The 23386-nt window shown below is 36.5% G+C and overlaps 1 protein-coding gene and 1 long non-coding RNA gene across 2 annotated transcripts; both read left to right on the plus strand.

The window, feature by feature from the left end:
- The first annotated feature begins 4700 nt into the window (after nt 1-4700).
- Nucleotides 4701-23169, plus strand: LOC128199865 (uncharacterized). The gene is made up of 2 exons (XR_008252389.1): nt 4701-4764; nt 23119-23169. It is a non-coding gene; the product is annotated as an uncharacterized LOC128199865 (long non-coding RNA).
- Nucleotides 10545-21090, plus strand: LOC112053879 (transcription initiation factor IIB). The gene is made up of 5 exons (XM_024093470.2): nt 10545-10599; nt 10808-10918; nt 17693-17993; nt 19543-19899; nt 20796-21090. The coding sequence occupies exons 1-5, from the start codon at nt 10583-10585 to the stop codon at nt 20955-20957; spliced, it is 948 nt and encodes a 315-aa protein (XP_023949238.1). The 5' UTR covers nt 10545-10582; the 3' UTR covers nt 20958-21090.
- Nucleotides 23170-23386: the final 217 nt, after the last annotated feature.

Consider the following 23386-nt stretch of genomic DNA (forward strand, 5'->3'; position numbering starts at 1 on the left):
AATACCGCTTTCTAGTGCGGCGTCACCATTCCAGCACCTCAGGACTCCAATTTTGCACATACTCCTAAAACAGTGTTTTCCCGCTAGTTGGAGAGATTAGGAATATTGGTCATATTTAAAAGTTATTGCAAATGTTCTTTAAAAAAAATTAAGATCTTGAAAAATTATTGCCGTTTTTTGACAAAACAAATGTTCTAATTAAAGTTCAAGGTTCAGGTGGAACATTATATAACACTATTATATGACATTAGCGGACACCCGCGACTTCGTGCACCCTTAGACCTCCTTAATCCGACCCTCTCGCAAATCCGATCTCTACTATCTATAAACTACCTCCCTGCTAAATTTCATCTTTGTACGTCAAGCGGTTTCTGAGATTTGGTGATGAATAACCTTTCGCATTTATATATTAAGATTTTACTAAAACTATTGTCTATCATTAGAGAGCAGTGTCTTTCATATTTTGGGCGGAATATGAATTCCATGCAACAATTACAAATCTGCGAGAATTTATTTAAGATCCTCTAGGTATATGCTTCCATAAATCATAAATGAGGAACCAAAGTCACCGACATAGCTCAACGAGTCGCGAAGCTGAAGTGGCAATGGGCGGGGCACATAGTTCGAAGAGGCGATGGACGTTGGGGTCTCAAGGTGCTGGAATGGCGACCCCGCAATACAAAGCGCAGTGTTGGTAGACCCCCCACCAGGTGGACTGACGACATCAAGCGAGTCGCAGGGATTCGCTGGATGCAGGCGGCTCAGGATCGTGATGTTCGGAAGTCCCTACAAAAGACCTATGTCCTGCAGGTGCTACATGGACTTCTAAACACAACGGTGTCGAGCCGCCAGCCTCCAGCGGCTCCCTGCACTGCTTGGTGCTTGGCTGTCCTCGGTCTACCCAGTAGACTAACCTATTAAACTAACTAGCTGTTTTTTTTTATCTTGGACTTGTGCTTGACTACAATCATGACTGCTGGATGGAAAGCAATGATGTCTGTCTAAGCGCTTGTCTAGAAGATTCACTTTTGCCTTGTCGACAACAAAAGGATGCCACATTTTACAATGTTATTCTGTGCTAAAATGGTGATGGAGGAACTAGATTATCTATAATGAAAACACAGGTAACTAGGTACGTACTTACGTACCGGTTGACCTCTAGCCCGATATAAATATTATCTAAAATCTAGATCGATTCAGACTCTTTTGGTAAATACTTGACCCAGTTCATATTGAGGTCAATGCCTGAGAACTACATTTTATTATATTTTGTTATTGTTGTTACTATAAAGATAATGCATGGCTTTCACACACATGAACACACACACATGTGTTCGTGTTTAAAAAAAACGTGATGGAATTATCTATCACGTGTATATTACACGTTTATTTTTACAGTTGTCCATGAGCGCTTCCGTATTTTTATTAAATATTATTTTTAAGTTGTGCTGCAATAAAATTAAAAGGAAAACTCATTTTTATCTGTGCAAAACTTTTAGAGGTAAAAGAAGGTTGGGTTTTCCATTCCTTCATAAAATTCTGAGTAATTAAATATAACATTTGTCATAAAACATTATGCTTTTTTCCTCTCGAATTTGTCGTACCTAAATACTCGTAGGTACTGTGTTGATTGCTGGGTGCGACAAAATCCAACGAGCTGAAATACGACCTTGTTTGTTATAAGTGTTGAGTCCTAGCCCTTTAACGTGGGGCCAATGAGGTCATTAATGAAATTATTTTGCGTAGAAATCTCAGTTTGACGAGCAAATGCAAATAGACACAGATAGTTCATTTACTAATGTGGTAAACTTTAAAAGACTATAGAAAAAATAATGACTTCTACCTTCGATTCGGTTGGCGTAAATGCAAATAGACACAGATAGTACATTTACTAATGTGGTAAACTTTAAAAGACTATAGAAAAAATAATGACTTCTACCTTCGATTCGGTGGGCGTAAATGCAAATAGACACAGATAGTACATTTACTAATGTGGTAAACTTTAAAAGACTATAGAAAAAATAATGACTTCTACCTTCGATTCGGTTGGCGTAAATGCAAATAGACACAGATAGTACATTTACTAATGTGGTAAACTTTAAAAGACTATAGAAAAAATAATGACTTCTACCTTCGATTCGGTGGGCGTAAATGCAAATAGACACAGATAGTTCATTTACTAATGTGGTAAACTTTAAAAGACTATAGAAAAAATAATGACTTCTACCTTCGATTCGGTGGGCGTAAATGCAAATAGACACAGATAGTACATTTACTAATGTGGTAAACTTTAAAAGACTATGGAAAAAATAATGACTTCTACCTTCGATTCGGTGGGCGTAAATGCAAATAGACACAGATAGTACATTTACTAATGTGGTAAACTTTAAAAGACTATGGAAAAAATAATGACTTCTACCTTCGATTCGGTGGGCGTAAATGCAAATAGACACAGATAGTACATTTACTAATGTGGTAAACTTTAAAAGACTATAGAAAAAATAATGACTTCTACCTTCGATTCGGTGGGCGTAAATGCAAATAGACACAGATAGTACATTTACTAATGTGGTAAACTTTAAAAGACTATAGAAAAAATAATGACTTCTACCTTCGATTCTGTGGGCGTAAATGCAAATAGACACAGATAGTTCATTTACTAATGTGGTAAACTTTAAAAGACTATAGAAAAAATAATGACTTCTACCTTCGATTCGGTGGGCGTAAATGCAAATCCGGCATCTTTTCAGTTATGTTCATTTAAGAAATTAAATATCACGTATCTCAAACGGTGAAGGATAACATCGTGAGGAAACCTGCATACCTGAGAATTTTCTTAATTCTCTGTGTGTGAAGTCCGTTAATCCGCATAGGGCCAGCGTGGTGGACTATTAGCCTAATCCCTCTCATTCTGAGAGGAGACTCGCGCTTAACAGTGAGTGACATATAGATTGTTAATGATGATGATAAATTGACGGACACGGCATATACTAATCCACCTGATGGTGAGTGGAAACTCATCGCCTAAAAACAGAGCAACATTTTTCAAGGCATGCAGGAAATGGAAAACGTCCTACAATGCGCTGCTGTGTCCATCAACTGGGTGTGATTCCGCTATTTTAAAACTCGTCGATGTAATATCCTTCTTCTTAATCGGTAACTCTTGGCAGAGTGGTCGTGGTTGCAACGATGTTTCACGTTTTCTGTGCTATGCCCTTCCACTTTTGGCGATTGGCTACATTAAGAAAACACTCCATAGATGACTGTGTGGCAAACCTCACTAAATCCGTCCAGCGGGTTGGATATCGGCCCCTGGATCTTGTGCCTTCGATTTGGCCCTGCACCACCAATCGCTCAATTCAATCCTGATTTCTGGAGATGTGGTCAAAGAACTTTAAAATCCGTAAAATCACAGTCGTCGAAAGTCTTTATTCGATGTAATATAGACGAATACGAGTACAAACAAGTTTTATTAGTATTTGAACTTTATTTCTATGGGATGGTAAAAATAAAATGTCACTAACAACGACTTTGCCATGGAAATGGGCGATGTCACATCGATGTAACTTTACAGAATACCCCTGTATTCTGTAAAGTGAGGCTTCGGTATAAAGACTCGTGTGCCAGTAATTACAATTAAATGATTAATAAGAATTAATGTAGAATTGTATTTAATTATGTAATAATGCACATTATTGCATAACATTATTAGTGTTTACTGTTGGTGTATTCTTTTAAGGTATATTATCTATTCATTTTCATGTGAACGATAAGGATTTTAGAAGGTCTTTAGAGATGATGGATTTAGGAAATATTGAATTAGCCCTATGACCTAGTTGGTTTGCATTTTGCGATGACAAACAGTAAATTTTCTACGAATCTACTGGACCGATTAAGTTAATATTTGGTACTTATATTAATTCCTGTGACCTAATTGCAGAGGTATGTTACGAATAAACGAAATAAATATATATACGAAGTATAAGTAGGAGCAACTTTTGAAAGGCCAGAAGGGAAATCAAAAAGTATTTGTAAATTGTTTTGAAAAAGATAATACTAGTTATCAAAATGTAATTCCTTTGTAATTTTAAAATTGATTGTTTCCAAGTAATGAATGAAAATCAATTCTAATCAGTGAACGTATAGGTAAGCCAATTCAGAAAAACACAAATCGTAATCAAAAGTTGCTCTATTGACAGATCGAAAATTAGCGCCATTTTTTACGTTGAATCGTTTATTTACTTAATTACCTACACGTAGTAAACAAGTTTTTAAACCATATTGGTTTCACAACAGTTCGGCACAATTTCATACATTCTATAGGAAGTGGTTATTAATCAGCTGCAAATAATTCTATGGAGTTTCTATTAACAAGTTTCAAGAGTTTTCTTAAGCCTGAGAAGTATTTTAATTTCGATTGCAACGACACTTTGACATTTAGAGCTAACTAAAATTGTAAATTAGTACATAGATGTGTATCCACTAATACAAAATTCATGTGGGACCTCACTCGTTAGTATCACCGCCCCCATTATTGTCCCACTGCTGAAATTGAAAATAACACGTTTACGTTTTATTTTCAAAAAAAAAAACATACATACAGCCGAACGTAGAACCTCCTCCTTTTTGGAAGTCGGTTAAAAAATGGAGGTTCACAATTTGTAAACGGGTCCACGAAAATGTAAATTCATAGTGGTTTTATCGTCGTCATCAACCCATATTCGGCTCACTGCTGAGCTCGAGTCTCCTCTCAGAATGAGAGGGGTTAGGCCAATAGTCCACCACGCTGGCCCAATGCGGATTGGCAGACTTCCCACACGCAGAGAATTGAGATAATTCTTTGGTATGCAGGTTTCCTCACGATGTTTTCCTTCACCGATTGAGACACGTGATATTTAATTTCTTAAAATGCACACAACTGAAAAGTTGGAGGTGCATGACCCGGACCGGATTCGAACCCACACCCTCCGGAATCGGAGGCAGAAGTCATATCCACTGGGCTATCACAGCTCTCATGGTTAGCTCTCAGTGGTTTTATACCGAACTCTAAATAAAAGATTGGTTCCTTAAGCATTAATGGCTTATTTGATTGGCTTTATGAGTAAATATTTTAATTATTACACTGACTAGAAGTTTTTTTTTCGAAAACTGTTGTAGCTCATGATTCAATGCAACAGCAATGCTTCCCAGTTAGATCTAATCTTCACATATTTTATCAGCACAGATGTAGTTGAGGGTTCACTGGTACCAGCTAAATTCTGAAAGTGGTCTATGAGAAATAAAACTTTAGACGAGATCCGCCAAAAGCTCTGTTTAAAACTCTACTTACATGAACAAATTGAAGCTTAGCGAATTCTTAAGGCGATCCATGACCACATTTTTTGTGGCAACCCTATTGGTGTTAAGCAATTTATTTTATTTCATAAATAGTAGATAAAAACGCCAATTGTTTTTTAAATTCTCGTTTTTTAATTTTATTTTTTTCACATGAGAAAAAGGCAAAGGTATTACACCGTAAAGGATGTCCCATGTCTTCAAATCTCAAAATCTTCAAATCAAATAAAAAATTAAATAAAAAAATGAACGCATTCCACAGACAAGAACGCTGCGTTTCATTCCAATTTAAAGTTTTTTATTTATTGTTCAAAACAATCAGGGCCTTACCTATAACGATTCTATTTTCAAATAAAACCTCCTCCGTTTTCTATTAGGCTAGCACTTGGCTAGTACTCGTAACAGACTAGAATTAAAAAAACAAAATTACTTTAGCCCCTAGAGGCTGAAATGCTTGTTTAGCACCGCTGTGGAGTGGTGATATGACAGTGTTTTTGAGCAAGAGATGAAAACATAATTTTCAAACGGTAAGCAGATGGATCAAACTTATTTGGGCTCTTAAATTTCGTTGTCTACAACAAGTAGGTACGTGCCTTATTCTACGGAAGACCGACTTCTGCTAATGCTCAAGGAAGTGAAGCATACTTCTCGATAAGTCATGATTTGATTCATCGAAAACGCTTCCTCGTTCTAAAGGTGTATGGAAAAATGTTGTGCAATAGCTGATTAAGTTTACGTGACTTCTGGCTTGTCTTTGTGACTGTACGGACCTCAGTTCACAGTTGACCCGAACTAGCCAAGGGCAACCACTTAGTGGATGAATGTACACAAACTAGATACTAACTAGGCAAAGGTACTTATCCATACCCTTAAAGGCCAGATCTTTTTAGTTATAGACAACCTTTTTTAGTCATTGCTTGTCGAATGTCTTGTTTCGACCTTCTGAAATGTTGGCAAATATTAAATTCTTTATACCTAAATGTTGGCTACGATCTTAGAAGTTCTTTTTATTCCTTACAAGTTAGCCCTTGACTACAATCTCACCAGATTTAAGTGATGATGCAATCTAAGATGGAAGCGGACTAACTTGTTCGAAGGACAATGAAAATCCCTTTCGGTTTCTACACGACATCGTACCGGAACGCTAAATCGCCTGGCGGTACGTCTTTGCCGGTAGCCACTAGTTACCACCCTCCGCCGCCGAAGCCACCCACCAGCCGGACCTGGACCAATTAATCGGCCCAACCGGGAATCGAACCCAGGCCTCACACACGCCTCACACGTCCGCCTCATCAAGACTTCGGTAATACACTTAATTTGGTATGACATGAGTTGGTAAATGTGTTTTTCTTCGGACTTTTACTAAGTATTACCATTTAGTTGGTACATGCTAGGTTTTTATTTTCATGTCGGTAAATTAGGATTTACCAGTAAAATGCAAGATTTACCAGTATACGTGCTTTTACAGTAGGTAAAACATACTTACACAAAAACGCTGCAACATTTTTAATTTAGTTTAAATGTCACCTACAGGATTCCTATGCCGAAAGACGTTAACATTGTGGTAAATTAATATAAAATGTGGTTAATATTAAAAATATAATTTAATAAGTATTTTTGCAAAGAACACGTTATAAGTACAGTTTCGCCACCGACCTAGTAACCTACATCTACATCGTTCACGTCAGATTCTCTTGAAATCTTCGCCTCCTTTCTGCTGAGTGTCCGATTGGCTCATAATGAATTGATTGTTGAATCATAAGTGGTGTTAGCTAATACACAAATTGCAATTGTATCGTAATTCGTAACAATTAACGAACGTTGTAATTTGAACGGGCTAATTAAGACAAAATTAGTGAAATGGTTCAAAGTCCAAAGCGCAGGACTTAAATCTTTAAGGATCAAATACGTCCCTTATCATTTACAACCCTTATTCGGCTTGCTGTTGAACACGAGTCTCCTCGTATAATGAGAGGGATTAGGCTAATAGTAATGTCTTCTCGGGCACAGTTAAACTGTAAATAAATAAATAAATAGTCGACCACTGAGTGCGGATTGGGAGATTTCGTAGAGAATTAAGAAAACTCTCAGGTTTCTTCACGATGTTTTTCCTTCATCGTTCTGAAACACCATCATTTAAAAGTTGGAGGTGCTTGCCCCGGAACGGATTCGAACCTAAAATCCTCAGAATCGAAGACAGTTCCTTACTGTTAAATTAACGTGGTCATCACCAAGGTCATTTAAATGCAAGTTATATATACCTACTCGTACTAGGTAAGTATACCTACTAATATTTTAAAGAGGTAAAGTTAAGTTGGTGAAGGTTTGTCTCTGGATCTACAGAACCGATTTTGAAAATTCTTTTACCACTAGAAAGTCACGTTATTTGTGAGCGTCGTAAGCTATTTTTATTATCTCCGTATTTCCACGGGAACAGGAACTACGCAGGTGAAACAGCGGGGCGTCTGCTAGTAAAATATAAACCCAGCGAAGGATAAAGTCCTTGAAGTTAAAACCAGCGCAGCGGAGCGATGGTTCCGCTCGTGTGCTTCCCAAAGGCACAACAAATCACAAATCCTTCCCTCGGATTTCGTCTGGGAATTTGATGTTTTGTTACGTAAGTATTTAAGTACGTACAGGCATAGACTTATATAATAGGCAGACGGTATCTCGGTCAAACAACTAACGCACCATAGTCATAATCATAGATTATTATGATACTACGTATACCTATATGGACGCCTAGTATTTATCTCTAAGGGAAGACAAGTCTTCGAACAGTGTTGCCTCTGATGAACTATGGTTCCGAGACTTGATCGTTAACTATGGGCCTCATATGAAAGCTCAGAGTCACACTCACACAGCGGGCAATGGAACGTGCTATGCACGGAGTTTGGAGAGTGGACGTCCATCGGCTGTTTTAATGATGATGATCTATGTGGCAGACGGGAGTGTGACGTGTGTAGCCAGATATAGGAAATTAATGGCAGTGTGTCTTCATAATATGGGTATTTATGTGTATGTCGGCGTGTACGTACGTATCTAGGGAACTAACTATGTTTATAGTTCATTTATTGAAAAATGTCACATTTAATGTAAGGAAGCTAAAACTGTAGGTATGAATTTTCATCTAATTACGATAAAAAAAATTTAATGAAATTATATAATCTTATTTATTTTGCAAATATCCAGACAATCTTTGCTTTTTATGTATAAATTAGTTAACATTGACCTTATTTACCCGAATGTATCATAAAAATCAATATATATTTAAACCCAGCCATCATCTCCTGTGTGTTCAGTGTCTGGACTTTTTATTACGTCTATGCTTACAGGGGCCAAGGTATTTGCCCTCGTGGTATCCCGCGAGTAGTTATGGTCAAGCCATTTCTCAAGGACTAGATGTCCTTATTATCGGATACTAATACCAGGTGGGTTCCAATACTTACCTATATAGAAGAATTAGATTGTGTTAAGACGTTTTTGATCGAAGTTAGACAAACATGCGACATTTAAATATTAACTAACTGGGTCTTGATTACCTTCATATTTTCTTTGATGAAATATTGGTAGGACCTACCTAGCATTTAAAGATTAATACTGTGGTTTGCTCCAAGCGAGATAAAAGGCTATTTATTTAAAATAAACTTAGCAACGTTTAGTTTTATTTCATTTAAAATCTTGTTGCTCTTCAAAATAAATCTTATTACCTAATATTTAATGTAAGTTGAAATTATGAAATTCATTTTGAAGCTCGATTCCGAATTTTAACGTAATTTCTTATCAGATTAGACAGTAAATTTCTAATGATTTTAGATAAAGGTGTGTGTCAAGGTGGGCTATCCTCTACGGATCTTTTTAGTCTTCACGTCAACGACTTGATTGAGGAACTTAGAGGTTTCAATGCTGTTATATAGGAAAAACGTGTGTTAATAACATCGGTTATGCGGACGATATGGTACTTCTGAATCCATCAATCAACTATCAAGGGTCTTCGAAAACTGCTTAATATTTGTAAATGATATTCTAAAAATAAAATACTATACACAATCTATACTATATAACACTGCCTACTTACTGCTTAAAATTCAAAAATATCTATATTTGTTAAATCATTACCGTAATCCTACTAATATCACGTTATAAGTACAGTTAATAATAGTTGTAATATTACAAACGCGAAAGTTTGTATGGATGTTTGCATGGATGTTTGTTTGAATTGGCTGAAATTTAGAATGGAAAAAGTCAAAAAGTCAAAAGTCAAGTTCCCGAGGGATTTGTGAAAAACTAAATTTCACGCAGACAAAGTCGCAGGCGTCCGCTAGTATTTAATATATGGAAAGTACATACTACAAATTACATTTTTCTTTTATTTATGCTTGAGTTAACTATTGTATTTACACCTAACTTTTTAATTTAAATTAAAAAGTATATAGTTAAAAGCCTTACTTCCAAACCAGAAACCTTTTAAGTGTGACAGGAAAATTAAACTTTTGTCTACGGTATTCACAGCAGTGTTGTAAGTGCAAACATCTTACCCTGATTCACGGGGACTAATTTGAATTGTACAAAGCATTTTACTATATGCTATTATTGTAATAGTTGTATAATTACAACAATAATAGTAAATATAAATACTAAAGCCTCGATAGCCCAGTGGATATAACTTCGGCTTCCGATTCCGGAGAGGGTGGGTTCGAATACGGTCCGGGGCATGCACCTTGAACTTTTTAGTTGTGTGCATTTTAGGAAATTAAAGATCACGTGTCTCAAAAGATGAAGGAAAAGCATCGTGAGGAAACCTGCATACCAGAGGATTTTTTTAATTTTCTGCGTGTGTTAAGTATGCAAAATCCACATTGGGCCAGCGTGCTGGACTATTGGCCTAACCCCTCTCATTCTGAGAGGAGACTCAAGCTCAGCAGTGAGCTTATATGGATTGATAATGAAGTTGTAATTAGATAATAATAGAAAATCCAAATTAAACTTTCATTTTATTTTAATGCTGTTAAAATTGAATTCAACAATTTAATTAATTAAAAAATCAAGAACCAAAATAAATTTCTTATCATTAAAAATTTAAATTAACAAACTTAAATATTATTGTATGTGTGTGCATTTAAATGGGTTCCTAAATTCCCAACGTTCTAACAACTTAGCTATCCACAGAAAAAAGTTGGGAACTAGGGGTAAAGATAATTTTGGTGCGGCAACACACAAAAATTATTGTTTATGCAACTTGACAATCATGGCGAGCACGTCGAGGTTTGTTTTCTATTTCTACATATTTTTAATTCCGATTCTTCTATTTAAATAAAGTAATATCCGAGTAGAGTTTATAACAAACATGAGTTTACGTAAGTTCAGGGTCGTGAGTTGTCTAGAGCATCAAAAAGTTGTCCCCTGTTGCCTGATGTTGAAATTTCTAATGTTCTGTTTTCGTACAGCCAGTTTACTTTCATTGTGATTTTAGGATTGAGGCAAATAAAGTGGTGTGCTATGCTCATCCAGATGCACCGCTTATCGAGGATTATAGAGCGGGTGACATGATATGTTCAGAATGCGGACTCGTCGTGGGAGACAGGTGAGTTTATATCAACAATATCATAACTTCTCGTGGTAAATATTTCCACATCTCGGTGCATTATGCATCGCACAATATAAGGGTTTTATATGCCAAGGCCAGCAATAATTGTGCAAGGATACGGGTAATTTCGAAACGCATCAATTGCACATCGATTGTACAATTTTCGTCGCTTAAACGCGTTATACAAAAGTTTAATTGCGTTACTTATGTTGCGTTCGTATTACGTTAGTGGATACCTTGAAATCATCTTTAGGAAGGACGTATATTTCACACAAGTAACTTTTCTTTAACAATGGTCTTCTATTTTACGCGTAAAAATAAAAGGCTAGATCTTCATTAATAAAAAATATTATAATTTTTGGAAGTTAGTTTTAAACAAAAATCTTATTCCCTATCAACCAAGACCTATTCTAAGTATTCTAAGATTTCAGATATGTAATTTCTTAACTGGTCACAGTCACAAACAAAAATAATTTCCTAGCCCTGCCATAAGCAAAATTAATACACTTGTAATAGGGTTGATAACATTGATGAATTTCTCAAGGACAAATGTGGTTGACCTCGATCAATTAGCTCAATCAATCTACATGAAAAAGTAGTAAAAATTGATACTGAATCTTGTAAAAGAGCAAAGTGCTGAATTTTCTGCTTTTAGTATCTACTAAGACGTCGTCCCTCATCTGAACCATTCAGTTGTTATAAAAAGATACTGTCACTTTACAATTTCATGAAAACTTAAGCTGAGTTTGTCAAACATTATAAAAATCAAACAAAAAATTATGTATAAAACATGACCTGCATATAATTTCTCAATTTTGCCGCAATAGGTTTTTGTTGTTTGATACTATTACACCACTAGTTCCAATTCATATTGTTCAAGAATACTTATAGTTCAGCTTCTGAGAATGAATGTTATAATAATTGAATAATTGCATAGAAGTTTAAGCAAGAGTACTCAGTGATATTTAGCACTAACCAGGTCAGGTCACCTTTGTTATTATACTTAGGAAAGTTTTAAAATATTATACTATAGAAACTTATTTAAATTATTATTTTTTGTTTTGGTCAAGAAATCATGTTTTTAAGTATGACCCTAACTGAATAAGCAAACGTCTTTACTGATTCAGTTAAGATGAATGCTTAGGATGGGTATTACAATGCCAAGCATTACAGTTTGTTTCATGTAGGATGGTGCGGGTGACAGTTTGTTTTTTAAAAGTTTGCTGTGTTTCACGATAATAGTACATATTATGAACGTCATACAGGAGACTGTTACTGTACCCATGCTATCTGAAAAACACTTTACTGTTTATTATTTTTATTAGCCTTTCAGTAGCTTGAGCTCTAAAAGTCTACAAATAAAAGAAATGAACTTTGTCGAAGCAGGCTCAATATAAAACTCCTCATGTGCTGTGGGAAACAGACATTCTGAAGGACCTCAGTATAAAAGAGAATAAATATTATGACCTAAAAGTGAACTAACTTAAAATGGATGCAAGAGCATACATATATTTCCTTTTAAATAGGATATACATTAGATTTAAAATTAAGTTATGAAATAGAAGTATTTGTTTTTGCATATGCTGTGTGTGTTAGTTAATAAGTTGTATTTTTTGTATGTGTAAAACTATGGAACAGTCACTAGCAGACTCCATAAATAAATAAAATAAATATTTTACCAGCAAAATCTCCCTGTAACTTGCCTCTCTTTAAAAAGTAAAGTAAAGACCTTGGCCTCTCTTTCATTGCAGCAAGATCTATATTAGAACGGGCATCCAAAGCTGCTCTAGTAGGATCTTACCAAATTTGCCGGAGCAGGAGGAAAATTGCAAGCAGAGAATTTCTTAACCCTAATTAGTCGCAAGTCCAGGGCTATGCTTGGAGTTTTTCTCTGCAACACAAGGGACACAATGGACCCACACAATGAATCCATCTAATGCTAAGATATTTGTTTTCATTTCTCTCTGTAAATGTTATTGCATAGTCAGTTATTATGTTTAAATAATACGATTTATAATTTAGATAACGTTTATTGAGCTAGGTAGCAAGACATGACAGTTGTAAAGTGTAATTATTCAACTACCTACCTAATTCAACTAAAGTTACGAAAAGACACAGAATTTATGTAGATTATATACATGACATACCTTCCTCCCAAGTATATTACTAATTAACTACTAATTAATAAGTAAGTAACAAATTTAAATCCCAAATACAATAGCAAAGTATTTAAAAGATATACATAGCATAAACATAAATTTAACCATCATCTTCCTTAGAACGACTCGGCCTATAATATGGACCTTTATGATAAACATTTCTTTTTGTTCTAATTTTTCCTCCGGGCATATCAATCTCTGCTGATTTAGGTATTCCTAATATCTCCTCCCATTTCTCAGCACTCGGTATTTCAATTATAGGGTCTGTTTCTATTTCATACTGATTTTCTTCTTCCTGATTGGCTTTATCATCATCCCCTGTCTCTGTATCATCAATTATTTCATTATCTCCACCACTTGTTCCACTTGTTGGTGGTAGGTTCTCACTCTCTTTTACTTTAATAATCTGGTCCATATGTCGTCTTAAGACAGTTCCTTCTCCTGTTTGTATCTTATAGCTGGATGGACCGTCTTTTTCCTTGATTTGTCCAGGTAACCATTTTGGTCCTTTTATATAATTTCTATACATTACATTTTGTCCTATATTACTTTGTCTGTTTTTCTGCTGTGCATTTTTTATTACTTGACTTTCTATTTTTCTATGTTGTATATTATCTGGATGCAAAGTATCCATGACAGTACGAAGGCGTCTATTCATTAAAAGCTCTGAAGGACTCTTATTTGTAGAAGAGCATGGTGTAACACGTAGGCCTAATAACATATTTGGAATTTTAACTTCCCATGGTCCATGTATTTTGCGTAGTTTGTCTTTTACAGTTTGTACCATCCTCTCTGCCAAGCCATTGGTGGCAGGATGGTAAGGTGCTGACGTCAGATGTCTTATTTTATTTGATTCTAGAAATAATTTCATTTCTTGAGATACAAAGGAAGTACCATTATCTGAGACCAAGGTTTCACAAATACCATGAGTAGCAAACAAATTTCTTAGATGGCCAATCACTGTTCTAGAATTTGTGCTACTTACAATAAAAACTTCAGGCCATTTAGAAAAAGCGTCGACTACTATAAGAAATGTTTTATTCATGTATGGCCCTGCAAAATCTATATGTATTCTGGACCATGGTCTTGATGGAAGAATCCATTCATGAGACGATTTCTCAGGCATACGTCTATTTTCCAGACACTTAGTGCAATTTTGAACTAGTCGACTTATGTCGTCGCTCAATTGTGGCCACCACACATAACTCCTAGCCAATGCCTTGGTATGAACAATTCCATTATGAGTAGTATGAAGCATGCGTAGGACGGTTTGTCGAAGGGATGGTGGTATAACAACGCGGCATCCTAATAATATACATCCATCTTGTAAAGACAACTCTGTTCTATGCAACCAATATGTTCGTAGATCCCTATCAGTAACTTTGCCTGGCCATCCACATCTTAAGAAATGTACAATTCGTGAAAGTGTCTGATCTTTTGTAGTTTCGGAAGCTATCTCATGAGCTGTGTAGGGAAAATCTTCCACCTTTTCTGCCATTAGCAATACTTCACACAAAGATTGATCTTCTTGCTCTGGGACTGGTAGCGGCCATCGACTTAAACTGTCTGCATTGCCAATTTGACTTCCAGGTCGGTAAGTAATACTATAATCATGTGCTGTTAATGCTATAGCGATTCTTGTTAGCCGAGGTGATAAAATGGATGGCATAGGTCTTTTAGGATCAAATATTCCTAGTAACGGCTTGTGATCGGTCACTATTGTAAATTGTCTGCCAGCTATATAATTGTGAAATTTTTTAATGCCAAACATAATCGCAGTAGCCTCTTTATCTAACTGTGAATATCTTCGCTCATGTGCATTTAATGTCCTAGAGCTCATTGCAATAGGCCGTTCATGTCCCTCGTCCATAACATGTGATAGCACTGCTCCAACGCCTTATTCTGAACTATCACATGTTAGAATTACATGTTTATTCAAATCATAATGAACCAATGTTGTTTCAAATGTTAGCAACTGTTTTGCTTTATTAAATGCATCCTGTTCTCTTTGGGTCCATCTCCAAGTTTGAGATTTATCTAGTAGTCTGTGTAACGGCTCCAATGTTGTTGCCTTATGAGGTATAAACCTTTCATAAAAGTTATACAAGCCTAAAAATGCTTGCAACTCCCGTACATTCTTAGGTTCTGGTGTTTTTAAAATAGCTTCCACCTTACTTGGAGCTGGGTGTATACCATCTCCATTGATCACAAAACCTAAAAATTCTACTTTTTCTTGAGCAAATTTACATTTATTCTTGTTAAGATGGAATCCAGCTTTCTGTATACGTTTTAAAACATTGTCAAGTCTTTGTTGCATAATCAGTATTGTAGGACCACTCACTATGATATCATCAATTAAAACTGAAACACCCTGGATTCCTGCCAGTAATGCTGTCATAAGTCTCTGAAATATTCCAGGGCATGCTTTGACTCCGAATGGTAACCGATGAACTGAATATAGGCCCTTGCATGTATTTAAAGTTAACATTTTGGCTGTACTCTCAGTAACTTTTACTTGTGTGTATGCTCGATCGAGGTCTAATGTTGTAAAAAACTTTGCACCTGCCACTGTAGCAAATACCTCATTGGCTGTCGGCATAGGAAAAGTATCCGATTCAGTAGCTTGATTGACAGTACTACGGTAATCTCCACATAGCCGGATATCCCCTGACTTCTTTATTATTGGCACAACAGGTGTTGCCCACTCAGAAAAAGATAAGGGTTGTAGTACCCCCTCTGCCACTAGCCGGTCAATTTCTTGCTCTACTCTAGCTTTGATGGCATATGGTACTGGACGAGCTTTCAGAAATCTAGGTGTAGCATTTGGTTTAAGATGTATTGTAACAGGGTCACCAGTAAATGTACCCAGCTCGTCCTCAAAGATTTCACTATATTTTGAAATAGTCTTGTCAATGTTTACAAGATCATTGCTTGATATACAATTAATGTTCAATGTTATGTTCAGCGGGTTCAACCAGTCCCGTCCTAGAAGATTAGGACCACATCCTTTTGCTATGATTACATTTAGGTTACATTTTAGATTTCTATACTGAACATGAAGTGTTGTTTGACCAAGTAAAATCACTGGTGTGTTTGTCCACGTGCGTAGAGTAAGTGACACTGGTCGAAGAGTAATCTGTTTGTTTTGATATTTTATCTTCTTCCAAGTGTATTCATTTACCAATGAAAAACTCGCTCCTGTATCTACTTGCAATACCACAGGGATGTCTTCCAATAACAATTCGACCACAAAAGGCAGTATTTTAGTCTCAGATTGAATGCTGTAAATTCCATTCAAGCGTATATCTGGTTCCTCAGTAAAATTTATATTCTTCTTAAAAGATTTTTTCTTTACTAAGCATATTTTTTCAATGTGTCCTTTTTTAGAACAGAATCGGCAAACAGCGTTAATAAATCTGCATTCACCACCATGACGATCACCACACCGGTAACATAAACGCGAGCTAGCCCTGGGCTGTACAGCATTTACATCCATGGCCTCCACTGGTGAACTTATAGATGTATTGTTTGTACTTGTGTTACTGCTTTCTATATTGACAGAAGATTGAATCATGTGACAATCTTTTCCTGCAGTTTCGGCGGCTAACATAGCATCTATAACATCTTGATAACGTAGGTTATCTTTTTTCAAAAGATCGTACTGTAGGCCGCGATCTTTCATGCCACAGACGAGCCGATCACGTAACATTCGTTCTAAGTCCATAAAATTACACTTGGAGCTAATTTTTCGCAATTGTGCAATGTAATCTGACGCAGTTTCATTTGTATTTTGGTTACGTGTATAGAATTTGTATGACACGGAAATTTCATTTGGTTTAGGACTATAATGTTTTGTTAAGATTGTTTCTATTTCAACAAATGTCACATCACTCGGTTTTCTTGGTGTAATTAACGCCAAAAACGTCTCAAAAACTTCCGCTCCACACACAGTAAAGAAATTCGCTCGTTTGGCGCCATCCAACATGATGCCATTTGCCTCGAAACAAAACTTTAACCGGTCAATGTAATTGTCCCATATGTCGATTTTTGGATTAAATTCACCAAACTTCACTGCTTTATGATCCATTTTCACTAAATTTTCGTCTCGTCGCCACTATTATGTTTAAATAATACGATTTATAATTTAGATAACGTTTATTGAGCTAGGTAGCAAGACATGACAGTTGTAAAGTGTAATTATTCAACTACCTACCTAATTCAACTAAAGTTACGAAAAGACACAGAATTTATGTAGATTATATACATGACAAAGTGATGAACATAATTTGCAGTCAGTGCTGGTTTTATATTACAAAGCAATAATTTCAGTTGCAAAGCACTGTAGAAAATGAATAGTAAAACTTTCCTACATAATAATATTACACAAAATCAACAAGTTTATATTATAAACTTATTGTTTCTGTAATATATTGTATGATAGTAACAAAAACACTATAATATTGTTATATCAAATCTCTATACAAATATAACAAAAATACAATATTTAAATACAGTTCTTTTTAGGATTCTTATGTTAATAATTTGAAAACAGAACATATGATAGTATTAATTGGCCATTGAAAACATAATTTAATGATATTTTTTTCCACAGAGTAATAGATGTGGGCTCGGAATGGCGTACCTTCAGTAATGAGAAATCCGGTGTGGATCCATCTCGTGTGGGTGGACCAGAGAACCCTCTCCTGTCTGGCGGAGATCTCTCCACCATCATAGGTCCTGGTCGAGGAGATGCCTCATTTGACAGTTTTGGAGTATCCAAATACCAGAATAGAAGGAATATCAGCAGCACCGACAGAGCTCTAATCAATGCATTCAGAGAGATCAACACAATGGCGGATAGGATCAACTTACCCAAAACTATTGTGGACAGGGCCAACAATTTGTTCAAACAGGTGAGAGACTTATCTATACTTATAATAAATCTGTAGAGAGGTCAATTCTGTACATGAAATATATTTTCAAAATAACTATCAGAGGGTCATTAATGATTGATACTTATGCCAAAAATGCAATCAGTAAAATTTTTCTCTGTCTGTATGTTCATTATAAAAACAAAAACTTCTCGACGGATTTATTTGTACTCTTCAAGTGAGAATGATTTATTTAAGCATTCCATGGATTCACTGTGCAGGTGATTGGACCTGGCACCAATCATTGCTGTGATGGCAAAACACAGCAATGATCAGCGAAAGAAATAAACATATTGGTATTATTCCCTTCAGAAGTGTTGTAGCACAGAAAACTGCTAAAAATTATAAATTTTTGGTTTTAAAATTATCTTTTAACTTTCCAATAATGTAGAATCTGTTTACATACAATCGTTGAATACTTGTTCCAATACAAGTTTTATCTTTACAAGCACATTAGAATGCTAATTATGTTAGCATTTGCTGCATGCATGTGACACGAATAACATGGATTCTTTAACTAACATATTCATTTATACATATAATGTATGGGCTATATTTTAAGTTCACAATGATATAATTTTATTAATACCAGCAAATATAATTTAAAACAGTGGATTTTTTGCGATCAACAATAATAGCCTGTAGGTAGCTTAATAACCTCCTTTAACTATCTTCCAGTGAGTCCCATTAAAATCGGTTTAGCCATTTCAACTGAACATAGCACACAACAAGCAGAAAGACAGACAGATGACAAATTTAATAAAGCTTGTGTTTTGGTATTTTGTAAATAGTTATTTAGGCATAAAGTTATAAGTATTCGAGAAAACAAAGTTATCTTGACATCACAGACAGACACTACAATTTTATTCATATGTACCACGCTATGTTAGATGTCAGAGGTATACCCCGCGCCATGAAATAAGCTTTGTGTAAAATTTTATCAACAAGGTTATACCACCCCATGCAAAAAGTGATCCGAATTTAAGAAAGAACACACAACTCAACATTATAGACAATATTATAACTTTTGTGGTTTACTATGCGGCTAAATGAAATTAAGACAGTTAGCCTACCTTTGTGCGCCTCAGTTTCGTCGTGTTAGTAACATATCTAATAATATGAATTAATACCACCACATTAATGCCACCCATAATGAATAACAAAAATAACAAAACTAATATCGAACAAAGGTTATGATTCACAACATTTGTAGGACAACTTAATTAACAAATCAAACTGTAACCAAAATAAGACCCTAGGATGGCAGAGAATGACCTTGAGTGAAGTCACGCACTTGTGAACAATGTGTGTAGGGTTAAAGGCACCTTTGACAGATATCTAACACTCCCCGTTTCCACTCAAGTCTTTCTCCCAGCCTATCTTAAGTAACCTATAAAGATTTAAACAATGAATGAAGATGTGGACGGCTCGAATGCCACGAGCACACTGAAGCTGTCCAAGTCGTTGCAAGTCGTTGCAATGCGGCGATAACATGAAATTTGAAAGTAATAAATGAATGTCAAAATTCCAGGTACACGATGGAAAGAATCTAAAAGGCAGAGCGAATGATGCAATCGCATCTGCATGCCTGTACATAGCGTGCCGGCAAGAGGGCGTGCCGCGAACCTTCAAGGAGATATGCGCCGTCAGCAAAATCAGCAAGAAGGAGATAGGCCGGTGCTTCAAGCTCATCCTCAAGGCTCTGGAGACCTCCGTGGACCTGATCACTACGGCCGACTTCATGAGCCGGTTCTGTTCGAACCTGGGACTTCCGAACTCGGTGCAGAGGGCGGCGACTCATATCGCGCGGAAGGCTGGAGAGTTGGACATCGTGTCTGGACGGAGTCCCATATCGGTGGCCGCCGCTGCCATTTATATGGCGTCGCAGGTAATTTATTTTGTATGAAGCTCTATGGTAAAAGCGGTCGGATTCATAATTGAGGGGTGTGGGTTTGATCTCTGCCCCGTTGGTCTATTGTCGTCATCATCATCATCATTATCAACCCATATTCGGCTCACTGTTGAGCTCGAGTCTCCTCTCATAATGAGAGGGGTTAGGCCAATAGTCCACCACGCTGGCCCAATGCGGATTGGCAGACTTCACACACGCAGGGAATTAGAAAATTCTCTGGTATGCAGGTTTCCTCACGATGTTTTCCTTCACCGTTTAAGACACGTGATATTTAATTTCTTAAAACGCACACAATTGAAATGTTGGAGGTGCATGTCCCGGACCGGATTCAAACCCACACCCTCCGGAATCGGAGGCAGAGGTCATATCTACTGGGCTATCACGGCTCGCTCTATTGTCGTACCCACTCCTAATATAGTCTATCCCGACTAGTTGGAGGAAAATATTGGTCATATTTCAAAATATGGCAAATATTACTTAAAAAAACGGTAAATTGCTTGGCAGTACTTTGTCGGTAGGGTGATAACTAGCGACGGCCGAAGCCTCCAACAAGCCGAATCATCATCATCAATAACCCATGTTCGACTCACTGTTGAGCACGAGTCTCCTCTCAGAATGAGAGGTGTTACTCCAGTAGTTCACCACTTTCTTAATCTTTACAAGTTAGCCCTTGATTAAAATCTCACCTGGTGGTAAGTATTGATGCAATTTAGGATGAAATTGGGCTTGAAATTGGAACTTGTTAGGAGGAGGATGAAAATCCACACCCCTTTCGGTTTCTACACGACGTCGTACCGGAACGCTAAATCGCTTGCCGGTACGTCTTAACGTAAAGAATAAAAAAAAATGATGATCATGTTTTTATATTCCAGGCGTCAGAAGACAAGCGCAGTCAGAAAGAAATCGGCGACATAGCGGGCGTCGCTGACGTCACGATTCGACAGTCGTACAAGCTCATGTACCCGTTCGCGGCCAAGTTGTTCCCCGACGACTTCAAGTTCGCCACGCCCATCGAGTTCCTGCCGCAGATGTGAAATGTAGTGAAGTAAACACCTTAACATACTTGCGACATCTCATTCATCACCTGAATGATCGTCTCGCGACACCTCATCAAACACCTGAATGATCGTATCGCGACACCTCATCCAACACCTGAATGATCGTCTCGCGACACCTCATCCGACACCTGAATGATGGTATCTTGACACCTCATCCAACACCTGAATGATCGTCTCGCGACACCTCATCCAAACCTGAATGATCGTCTCGCGACACCTCATCCAACACCTGAATGATCGTCTCGCGACACCTCATCCAACACCTGAATGATCGTCTCGAGACACCTCATCCAACACCTGAATGATCGTCTCGCGACACCTCATCCAACACCTGAATGATCGTTTCGCGACACCTCATCCAACACCTGAATGATCGTCTCGCGACACCTCATCCAACACCTGAATGATCGTCTCGAGACACCTCATCCAACACCTGAATGATCGTCTCGCGACACCTCATCCAACACCTGAATGATCGTTTCGCGACACCTCATCCAACATCTGAATGATCGTCTCGCGACACCTCATCCAACACCTGAATGATCATCTCGCGACACCTCATCCAACACCTGAATGATCGTCTCGCGACACCTCGTCCGACACCTGAATGATCGTCTCGCGACACCTCATCCAACACCTGAATTATCGTCTCGATCTCACAGATTTGTAGTGAAGTAAGTAAACATACTTTGCGTAACCGTAAACATACCCCGGTATACACCTGACACGTATATTCCTGCGATTTTCTGTCATAGTGTGTTGGAAAGCCGCCAGAATACTTGCTTTGCAGATGTATATTTAATAAAACAACCCGTTATATAGGTTCCTCCGACCATGAAATACATAACCTACTTGTACGATCTTCTGCTGCAGATGTAGGCTTATCTCAGAGTATATAAACACCATGATATACTTACGACACCCACGCAACACTTACAACACTTGTAACGAAAAATAAACAAAATATAACAAAGGCAGTGCAAGCGGAAATCGGAATCGGAAATCTCTTTTATTGCGCTGGGACCATAGATATGGGGCAACTCCATCGATAATTTGTCTATTTATCTTCATTTGGTCGAGTTTGGTTTGAACGAGAATAAAATGGTAACTGATTTTATCATAACCAAGTCTTCAATTTTGAGTACCGGAAGACAATTGTATGGCTGTTTACCGTACTAAGAAGTAGGAATACATTATGGTAATATTATATTAGCATTTAATTCTCATATTATCTTTATGCCAGTGACTATTATCTTGGATTACTAAAGTAATATTTTGTAACTTCTTTAATATCTGCATATTTTTTTTTTTGTATTTTTGTATTTCATTTTTTGAAAAAAATTAAATAATACTAAAACATGTAAGTGCAGTTACCATTTTATTCCCTGGGAACGGCGGTATGTCTGATCTTTAAACAACAGGTATATTTTGATCTCAAAAATCCTCATGAATCATATTGTATTTTCACTATTTGGTGGGGTGTTGCAAATATGTATCCAGCATTATTATAGTGTAAATTAGTTAAGTGCTCGATAACATTCATTTGTGACTTAGTTTCATGTACTTTCTTATTCAATTCTTTGTGAACACACTGCCAACACCAAACGCCATGCGATGTCAGTTACAAATCTGTTTCCGTCATTATTGGAGTTACAAATATGTATAGTATAAGATGAACGCTAATTGTGACTTTTGTTTATTTTTTAATTTCAATCTTGTGCATAATAATTGTGGTCACAAAATTGTATCTACACTCAGAGGCACAGTTATCCGCCCACTTAAATATACTCGCGTCATATTAAAGTGGGCAGATAATTGGAGTATATAAAAAAGTAGTGAAAATTAAAAAACAAAAAACCAAAATATTTTTTTTTTTAAATAAATTAATTGTATGCTATAATTTATAAAATTGAAAAGTTTTAACGTTTTTTTAGGACGAAGTTTTGTTTTTCGCAAATTGAAATTCTTAAATGTTTTTTTTACTCAATAATCTTGGGATTTTTTCATATTGTTCCTTGCTTTAGATTTCGTCAGTTCTAAACCTTTTAGCAAAGCATATGAATGCAATGAATCCACTAATTATTCACAAGAGACTCAACTTTTGTATTTATTTGTTGTAATTATAGTACGAGATCAGGCATAAGGAATATATACCCTCATCTATTATTCATTTGGGATAAGAAATAAATGATAGAAAATATTCACATTATAACATTGCTTATTAAAATTGCGCCTGGTGAGTATTTATTTTATAAATGTTTTCAATTAAATTTATTTATTATACTTCTCTATTTGCTTCATTAATAAAAATCGTACATGTGTTAAAAGAATACTCGTATACCCAATAGAATTGAAAACATAAATGTTGCCTGCTTTCATACTGCAACTGTGGGGTTGGGGGATAT

This window comes from Bicyclus anynana, chromosome 3, assembly GCF_947172395.1.
Source record: "Bicyclus anynana chromosome 3, ilBicAnyn1.1, whole genome shotgun sequence".
NCBI lineage: Eukaryota > Metazoa > Arthropoda > Insecta > Lepidoptera > Nymphalidae > Bicyclus > Bicyclus anynana.